The 10,447-nt window shown below is 42.5% G+C and overlaps 1 protein-coding gene across 1 annotated transcript; it reads right to left on the bottom strand.

Moving 5' to 3' along the window:
* Positions 1-4,123: 4,123 nt before the first annotated feature.
* ckma (creatine kinase, muscle a) lies at positions 4,124-8,194 on the bottom strand. The gene is made up of 8 exons (XM_068330693.1): positions 8,043-8,194; positions 6,184-6,391; positions 5,928-6,082; positions 5,635-5,767; positions 5,354-5,525; positions 5,119-5,242; positions 4,702-4,891; positions 4,124-4,613 (listed from the first exon to the last, which is right to left on the bottom strand). Exons 2-8 carry the CDS (start codon positions 6,374-6,376, stop codon positions 4,435-4,437), a joined length of 1,146 nt encoding a protein of 381 aa, XP_068186794.1. The 5' UTR covers positions 6,377-6,391; positions 8,043-8,194; the 3' UTR covers positions 4,124-4,434.
* Between the last annotated feature and the right edge of the window lie 2,253 nt (positions 8,195-10,447).

Genomic DNA, 10,447 nt, shown 5'->3' with positions numbered 1-10,447 from the left:
TTTTTTATGTCACCTTAATGCACACCACGAATTACCAATAATGTGATTACCTGCTGACTTTTTATCAACTGGGGACAATCACATGCACAAATGTGGGCCGGGCTCAGCGATCACATGAGCAGCCGTGGAGGAGGCGTGCGTTGTTTTGTTTCATGCACATTGCAGTGATGATGACTGCGCTGGATTAAAATCAGTGGGAGTAATCTTGACAGCCCAATGAAGCAGCCAATCAGAGGTCGGCTGGTGGCATCTTCCACTTCCAGTAGCTTGAAAAAAGTTTTCTCTCAACCAGGATGTTTGTGTGGGTCTAGAAGACATTAAAAAAAAAAAAATTAAACTTCTAGGTGAGCAAAATCCTTATCAATAAACGTAGAAGACAACAGCAGTGCACCGTCTAGTCCAGTGCGAAAATAAAAGTAGATCTCAAAGAGCACATAGGGTCACTGTCTCTAACGCCTGAACAATCACAAAATAGTTTCCAACTGGCATTTATATGAATTTTTTTTTTTTTTACAATCTGAGCATTTAACCGTGAGCAGATCTTTCATAGGAGTATTATTGCACTCAGAGCGAAGCACACAAAGTGGTGATGTCACCATGACGACGTAGCTTTACTAGGATCTGCTTCATGCCAAGTTAAGTGACACCACCTAATTCCTTGATCCTGTAAATCTACTAATATCATTTACATCGTCATGTGTTTGTCATCATATTGCATATAAGTTTCTTTTCTACAATGGCAAATCTGGATCTTTGTTATTTTTTATAATTTTTTTTTTTTGCAGGGGGGGGGGTTCACAAAATCAGTTTAAATGAATTTGCACACATCTCTGCCAAATATTGATCTTCTCTAAATACAGATTTAATCACATCACTATGATCCAGATCTGGATTCAATTGTGTGTAGTGCCTAACTATTATTTGTTGTCCATACCTTATTTTTTGTATTATTCTAATTATTATTCATGATATTGGCCTCTAAATGTAATCCTTCTTTGCACAAATTCTATCTTGACAGGTAATTATTTTAAAATCCACTAATAGTTTATCTAGTGTCAAAAAGAAACAAGAATCTCTTGGCTTCAGAGATAATTTTCACAAGTTCTACAGGGTATTTAACTTCACGTTGGTTTTCATTGAACGATTTTGTTCTGCACTGGCATTCTCTACGCTGGCCTGCAAAGCCAGCACATGCTGCTCTCTGATTGGCTGTTTTCATTGTCTGTCATTGCTGGTCATTGTGAATTTCCGATGTCCCACCCCACCCCACCCGCCCCGTCCACATCCCCTTTCCATCTCTTTACCTTTCAGTAGCATTGTAACTGGAGACGCGACAGCAGAGAACATCTCAGAACCTTCAACTGTTGAGTGTGTGACGACGAAGGTGGTTTGTCACGCAAAAACCTTCGGCCCTCGGTTGAGATACTGTATATGTCCAGTTTATGTTCAGTGCAATGCAGTTCTTTAGATCTGTTCTGTGCCATGTGATTTCGCTTCAGCTATCATTTCAGTGTGTTGATGGGGAAAAAAAACAAACACCAAAAGCAGATCTGCCAAGCAGCAAAAACCTCTCAGATTTCAGACCCAGGTACACACACACACTGGGGGGGAAAAAAAACATCTCTAAATATCTACTCCCTCCTTTTGGTGGTACAGTCTCTAACCTGATGGCTGTGGGGATCAGGGGGAATCTAGGAAGGCATGATGAAGGCAGTGTGCACTGTTTTCTCTCTGTTAGTCCAGTTGCCTTTAAAGTGAACAACCCCCAGCGCCTTCATGCAGTACATATTCAATGTATAAAAAAGAGAGACAGAAAACTCTCCCTCCCTGTTTTTAGTGAATAATGTACTGTGATATTTACGTAGGCTACAGAGATCATGTTGTTCGGCTGCTGATTTACTGTTAATACTATCTCTCAGTTGTGGCTTTGCTCATAGTAACCCAGAACACCTCCTTCCCTTCCCCATTTCCTCTCCCACCCACCTTGAACTCCCTTCGTTTAACAGGGACGCCACCACCGGATGTACCACCGACGTTTTGTTTTTCCGTCATCACAATGAGAGTTCGATTTTCCTCTGCTCCTTTGTTTCTTTGTTTTTCTGACAGGGAAGCACTCAGCCATTATCCACACTCTCACATCGTAGACCCATGTATGACATCTTCTGTGCCCTGATTGGTGTGTGTGTGTATGTGTGTGTGTGTGTGTGTGTGTGTGTGTGCTGTTTCATGGAGCCCAACAGGAGACTCGTGTGTGTGTGTGTGTGTGTGTGTGTGTGTGTTGTGAAGCAGACACCAATATGGACACCGGGAGTCTTGTCCTCTTCCTCTCCCTGGGAGTTTCTCATTGTGGTGTATATTAGCATTAGGTAATATAGACCTCAATGCACTTTGCTTTGACTTGAATCAGCTCCTTCCAGTGTAACCTGTATAGGCAGAATTAGCCACTGGAGGGCGCCAATGTCTTAAATGTGAAACACTTCGATTTGTGGATATTTGCACAGGTACTTTATTTATTTTTTAGAATAATATCATTTAAAAAAAACTGGATTTATATCAGTCAGTTGATGGCTGTATATAAAATATATGAATATAGTATATATCTTAGAGCTCAAGGTTTATTTATAGCTAGAGCAAGGGAAGAAATTCTAGTTTAAAGCAGATTCTGTCAGTGACAACAAGGAACAAAACCAACCTGCAATCCTGCATGACTTCAGAGTTTGGGTGTTAGGGGGGAAATGAATCATAATGCACACCTAGGATTGGAAGCTTTGTGAAATGCAGATGATTTTTATTTTTAAATGAATTGACTTAAAGAAATTGTGCTTATCTTTAGCACCAGGCTTGCCCCCCCCCCCTTACACAAACACAAATAAGAAGGTTTGAGTGTAACACAATAACTTCACTTTTCTTGCTTCAGTATGCTGAAGAGTGATTCTGGGCTTTTCTTGGTATGTAGGTACGCTGTCAAATGGACCACAGTGTGTTCGAGAGATGTTCAACTCTGAGAATAAATAGCGCGGCGTGGTTCTACTTTAACTTGAATTTACATTGATCCTAGTTCACCCCTGGCAAGTTGAAAACCTTGGGTTGCATCCAAGCCATAGAAACATTCTGTCACTGTCTCTTGATTACAAAAAATGAAAAGTGCTTAAAGACTAACAACTTAAAAGAGCAGTTCACATTAAAAATTAAAATTTAGTCATCAGCAACACATTCAGGTTTAATTTTTAGTCTACAAAATATGTCTTTTTTGCTGCAAAACAATATAAAATTACATTAATGCAGCTCCATGTCTCCAGAATCCATGGTATCCCTAAAAAAAAAAGTGCTCTAGCTCATATAAGTACATCACGCTTGCAATCTGGGTGTCACACGTAATTGAGAGAGAGCACTGCTGAAGTCGCAGCTGCAATTCCAAGGCATCTGTGGACATTGATCGTAATGTGCGAGTATTATGGAGTCATTAAATCTTCGCTTTAAAATTATTTAAAACATCCCCATCTTTAGTTTCTTCAAAGGGTTTTAGCAGTTTTGAAGCTCCAGAAATGTTTTTGTGGACAAAGAAATTTCACTTGTATTTGCATCGACATGGTGTTGAGTAGATGATGAATTATTTTTTTGTCGACTGCTCCTTTAGTGTAAAACAAGTCATTGTTAAATATCAAATCAATGAGGATTGTCTTACAGTGGAATCGATTATCGACTTGATTGTTGATGAAATGCATTAATATCTCCTTAAAAGTCTGATCTGGATTAGACTGATGGTTATAAGCGCAGTATTATGACCCCATGGGGCACAGTATTTAACATGCACTGTTATTTCAAAACCGATCTGGAAACAGTTGATATGCAAAAGAGACCAGAGAACACGCGGTTTGACCAGTATGAGTAATTTTACACTGCTTCACTGTTTAATTTCTCCCCCTCGAAAACAAACTGTAAACTGAGATTGAGTGGTATATAAGGAGAACATGGAGTTGAAGATTAATAAAGTTCACTGATGTTGGCATTTTTCCCCCCTTTATTTGTCTTGTTTTCATGGTAACTGTTCACAATCTGCCATCTGAATATTTGGATATCCTTACGTCATGTCATGCAACACAGAAGACCCAAAATCTGTTCATTTTGTTGTTTCATGGGGCACTTTTTATTGAGAAGTATGAACAGCTTTAATTATCCGTACTTTTTAGAACAAAAAAGTAGGTGATGCCACGTCTGCCAGGCGAACCCGGCTCAGTGGAGGCTGATCCCAGGGTGTTACTAACCGACACTGGAGAACATGAAAAAAGGGTCGAGACAAGAAAAAAAAAAACCTGGAAGGAACAAAGGTGAGCAGAGTCAAGAGTCTCTCAGGGAGCGATTTGCTCTGCACACCCAACAGCTGGCTCCATTGCACATGAATGGTCACTAGAAAAAAGATAAGATTGTCCCTCTTTACTTCTGGGCAGGGATCATGCCATCAATGGCCTCTCCCTTCTCCAGCTTCTTCTCCATCTCCACCATCAGCTTGACACCATCAACCACCAGCTGGACTTGGGCCACCTCGGAGGAACCCAGACGGTCAGCGTTGGAGATGTCGAAAACGCCACCAACGGAGGCAGTGTCCACACCACCTGAAGAAGACCAAAAGAATGGGATGGGTTAGAAATGATCGATCACATTGATCTATATGTGCGTTCAAAAGCACGCATCTATTTGTACCTGTGCCACGCTTCTGCAGACGCAGCCTGGTGAGGATTTCCTCAAACTTGGGGTGTGTGCTCAGCTTGGGCAGCTTGACGTGGACGCCGCCACGCAGGCCAGTACCCAGGTTGGAGGGGCAAGTCAGGACGTAGCCAAGATGCTCGTTCCACATGAAGCCGTGGTTGTGCTTCTTGAAGATCTCCTCAATCTGGCAGAAAAGACAGGAGAGTCAGGGGAACTTCTAGCACCAATCATGACATGTTACCTCCATCAAGGAAGATGTTTTTCTGTGTGACATTTGATTGGTTATCAGGGTAATCTACTGGAGGGATTAGTATCAAACTTGATGGGACATAGTTCAGGGTGGATCCAGAAATGTTTTTCCCGTTGTCAATTGGGTGGGGGTCAATCGTGAACTATCATACATTGGCCTACCTTCTGCAGGCCAACGCAGAAACGCCTGAAGACCTCCCTCATGTTGCCGCCCAGCTGCATGGAGATGACACGCAGGTGATCCTCCTCGTTCACCCAGACCAGGAAGGTCTTGTTGTCATTGTGCCTGGATGGAGATGCAATGGATCAATACATCACGTCAAAGTGCAAGCATTCACACAGAGTATTAAAAAACATTTCCTCAGCTAGCCTGCAGACAGCTATTGATTATACCCACCAGATGCCTCTGGCGTCGGGCCAGTCGCGGGCCATACCAGCGCAGGTCAGCAGGGGAGAGACGGGCTTGTCAAACAGGAAGTGATCATTAATCAGCTGCTCCTGCTCGGCGTCAGTCATGGACTTCAGGGGGTAGTACTTTCCCTTGAACTCACCATCCAGGCTGGTCAGAGCTGGAGGGACAGACGTTAAATTCATAAGCACATAGTAAGTTTTCTTGCTGGGGTTGCCACCGTAGGTCATGCCTTAAAGTATGAAACTAATTGTTAAGGAAAGGCCCACCCTCAACGGAAAGCTTCTCAACGGCTCTGCGCTCGCCACGGCTGTTGTGGGGGGGCAGGGTGTATCCCTTGATGCTGCGGCCGGTACGGACACGGCTGGAGAGGACGTAGTTGGGGTCCAGGTCATCACCACCCTAATGACAAACGTCAGGTTACAGAGACTACAAATATATCACACAGAGTGTCATGTTTTGACTGTTTGGTTGAACATCTTAGACTTGTAAGTCTTTTCTCTGGTCATGACTGCTTATGTGTGCGTGTGCTGCATAATTGAAGTGTTCTGGGGTACTGCACCTTCAGGTTCTCGAAGTTCAGGTCGGTCTTGTGCTTGTCAGTGGGCTTGTATCCACCATGACGATCGGAGATGATGGGGTCAAGCAGGTCCTTGAAGACCTCGTAGGACTCCTCATCACCAGCGACGCAGCCAACAGTCATGATGAAGGGGTGACCTGAAGGCAGGAGTTAGTTATACAACACATGATGAGCTATGAGTCGCAATGATTTTATGATGGCTATATCTTTGTATGAATATAAGTGTCTCCGATCTTACCGGGGTTGTCAACACCAGTCTGGATGACATCATCCAAGGTGTAGCCACTGGGTGTCTGCTTGTCCCTCAACTTGCCGTAAATTTCCTTGGTCAGCACCTTAGCCATGTGGTTGTTGTGCTTGGACAAGTCAGGGTACTCCTCCTCAACTTTGTAGTTGAGTTTGAAGTTGTTGTGGGTGTTTCCGAAAGGCATGATTGCTTTCTAACACTGCAAAGAGAGGAACATACAGGATGAGCAATCTTGGGAGCAGTCGTAGTCCAGTTTATCCTAATCAGACTGACTGTGAAGGTGATCTTCAAAAACGCATCTTTTACATGTGGAGACATGGGATATTCTGCATGACAGCTGCACAGTTTAAATGGCGTCCGCAAAAGGAATCCTGGTTACAAATGACACTGAACTTTTGACAGCTCAAATGTCCGGTTGAAATGGAGCAGGGGGAGAACTGCGTGTCCGTTGACTATTTTTAGCATCAACGCATCTGAGCATATATCTTTGTAAAATGTCCTCAACATATGCACGCAGCATTTAATTTCTTTTGGCTCATACATTAACTCCAATTGACATGTTTACACATGAAACAGGTCTTTGCTGGTTTTGTTTTACACATGTTTCTCTCTGCTCCTTCTTTTTATGACACTTGTATTTCATTCTACTGGTTCAAATCACTTAAAGTTGTCGCTATGCTGGACTCCTGACAGACGTTCGACATGCTGTTGCTCCACCAGGCTCCAACAAGATCTAATAATGTCAGTTAGTACATGCCATGTACATGTTACCACGTAGAGATGGCGCAAAGTTAGGAGGTATTTTTGCTGGAGTACTCTTAATCTAGTTTTATATTCTACACCGTTTGAATGATTCCATTTAGTATCACAGAGACTACTTTTTGGGAAATACTCCAGTTTTAATTCATTTAATTTACTTGATAAAGCAGAGTTACAACTCAAAATACCGATTAATAATTTTCAGATATTGTTGATAAAGATTAAGCTACACAACAATATGTAAAGCAATTAAAATTAACCTCACCTTTACCAGTTTTAATAAGATTTTACAAGCAATATTGCATCAACTATTACTATTTCAATGCAATTATATAGCATACATTATTCTACTTTTGATATTCCCATTATTTTTTAATCCTAACGCATACTCCACTGTGTCTACTTTTACTTGATTAAAAGAAATACTTCTACCACCTCTACCTTGCTTCATCCTGACTTCACATAAATGTGAATTACATTCAATGACACACATACGTGACATCACAGGAAATGTGATCCCCGGCCAACTGCACTGTCGCAGTTTGGTATCCGTTCAAGGGGATTTGTAAAATAAAACTTCTTTGATGCAGTTATCAGTTTGTACAATCGTCTCTTTGGTATAAAAGCCAAAAAAGAGCATTTTAGAGGTGGGACTCATAAATGGATCAAATTTGAGATCCAGAGGTTTCAGGCCAATTCGTACTCGTGTTTTAAATTTCCTAGTTTGGGATAAACAAAGTATATCTATCTATCTAGACTGTGAGACGTGTGTCCTTTGCAGAAAGAATAGCGATAGAGAGATAAAAATTAACATCACGAAGCAACATAAGGAAAGAGTTTTCCTCCATGATTCATTAATCTGAGAAACATCTGTGCTCTCTGATATAAATTAAACTTATTTTTTCAGCATACTCTGGATGGATTTTAACAAGAAATAATTATACATTCATTGTTTTGTTGTTTTTTTATGGACATGGAGTCCAAAATCCTTCATTCCAGAAAAGAAGCATAACTTTGACAGTCCTTATGTTCAACTCCGATTGTGTCCAAATTCCCGCTCCTCCTTAAAACAATCTTTGATATTTCTTTACCTGCACACCAGACAAGAACAGAGGTAACAGTCCTTTGGATCAGATCCTGTTCACCACAGCCAAAATAGGGGTCACCCGACTATACCGGTCTTTGCCCCCCGTTTATATACCAGGCAAACACCCAGCCATTGGCCGGGCCATTTTAGTGCCTGCTGCGCCCTCATTGGCCAGTCCTCTGTACTGATACTCCAAACAGTTTACGAAAGGAACACATTTACATCTCAGTCATCCAAGATGGGTACTTCAGCTGCAACCCCCCCACTACCCTTACCCTTCTCGGCACCCCTCACCCACCCTTGGCCCATACATAGCACCAGTTTGAACGGTGGGAGTATCTATGGACCTATGGGGAGGAGGAGGGTCACAGGGTGGGTAAGGGGTGATATTTGAAGCAGCAGCAATAAAATGAGCTTAACTTTGTCGTGAGTCTCATGGTGATTGGGGCGGTCCTGTGATTCTCATCACTTAATCAAAAGTGGTTTTGAATTAATGCTCTCTGAAGACTCATTCTATCCATCAGTTGGAAGTCGTTTTTTTCTCCGATACTCAAAATCATGATTGCGATAATGAGCGACGACTGTTCTTTTCGGACTCTTTTGCGACTACCGTTCACTGACCGACCTCTACTTGATGTGCTGATTATCGTACGTTGAATCGTCAATGGGAATACTGACAGTTGGGCAGAATGTTGAGGATGAAAGGCGAGGCCATCTTTGACATTAACTTAATTAGCTCACCCTTTGATGCTATATTCTGTCAACTGTTTCACACTATTTGAGCAATGCTTAGGCTCCACAGTTCATTCATTCATTCCTTCAAAAGTTTTGCCCTGAAGAATTGAGAGAATTTTTTTCCCCTTATAAAACTAAGGGTATTGCCAACGCTTGTGTTTACGGCCTGGTTGATGACTTCCTCTAAAGCTTTTTATAACCATAATCCCAGATAAATCCAGGCCCCTATGTAAATAAGTGTAACTGAATGCAATACAAAGACAAGACATTTAACATTCAGACCTGAATGATTCATTAGTTTTTTAAAGTTATTTTTGTTCGAAAACAGCTCAGAAGTTGACAGAAAATGCAGGAGGGTGAGTGGGAAGAAGACATTCTATTGGCTACAGGTGGACTCCAACCATTCTGACCACCAGGGGACTATAAGCTCTAAGTGGGCATGGGCTCTCTCACCCAACAACACTGAACAATAAAAGATTTGAAAGACAGTTGTCCCATCCTTACTTGAAAAGTTTAGTAATGATGGTTGATAAAGAATAGCAGTTACAGATTCTGATAAGTGGAAGGTAAAGCGATAATTCCAATGAGGACCAATAAGAGCAATCAGAGACATTGGTCCAAGATATGTGGGGGGGGGGGTGACGGCTACCAATCAGCTGTCCTTGACTGGCAGCTGCCCAGTTCACACCTGCTTCTTCCAGTCCCACATGTCCTTACCGATCCTGTCTAAACAACCAACATGTAGAACACGCCCCCGTCTGTCCTAAATTTCCTGCCACCCCTGCCAAACTCGCATCAGACCTCTGCCGCCTACGCTTTTACGTTCTCCAACATTTCTCCTGTTGAATGTTGTCACTCCACGTCTTCTGCTTTTGGCTCTGTCCAGAGATAGAGGAGAGCTGAGTGTTGGTTGGTCACCGTGCCCTTGTGCTGAACTGAAATCCTATCTCGGGTTACACAGCTGTCTGCTGCCTGTCGCCCTCCGAGTCAGAGGCCACCAAATTAGTCTCTGATAGGATTTTGCGCTCAGTTCAGCACGCAACTCTCTGCATGGATATTATTGAATTTACGTGAATTTTGTGTCAAATGATAGGAAAGCACTTTAGCTGCATTTCAAGCACACATACGGGTGACAACCGATCTTGAAATTCAGCAACGTTTCACCTGCGAGAGGGCAGATAAGGCGGCTAGCTGCTGACATTTAACCCAGAGCATCCAGTCTAGAACAGTTATGCAACAAGTTGGCGATATTTCAATTCACCGCCCCTCATGCCCCTCCAGATTGAGTTCCTTAAGCCTCACAAGATGCTTCAAGCTACTGACATATTCAGTCATTACACCTTGGACATTTTCCATCATAGAATGGGTCAACCCAGTGAGTATTTTTAAAAAAAAAAGTTTTCTATGATCAAGAAATCATTCGGTGTACCCATCCCACGTTCTCTGAGGCCTCAGGTGGTTGGAAGGCGATTCATTTCTGTCTTCCCTTCAGTGTGTGCAGCAGAACGTGTCGGAGGAAGTGAGCATTAGTTTGTAGCCTTGCAGGAGAACTCTGATGAAACATATACAGCGTGACCCTTGTAGAGGAATGCATGCCAACTGCACCGACCTGCATCAGAATAGCACAGGGTCAGGCTGCAGCTACAAGCAGCGGTACATTCAGAGTACAGCGTG

This window comes from Antennarius striatus, chromosome 13, assembly GCF_040054535.1.
Source record: "Antennarius striatus isolate MH-2024 chromosome 13, ASM4005453v1, whole genome shotgun sequence".
NCBI classification, from domain to species: Eukaryota; Metazoa; Chordata; class Actinopteri; order Lophiiformes; family Antennariidae; genus Antennarius; species Antennarius striatus.
Note: the sequence above shows the minus strand (reverse complement) of the source record. Positions and strands in the feature narration are given on the sequence as shown.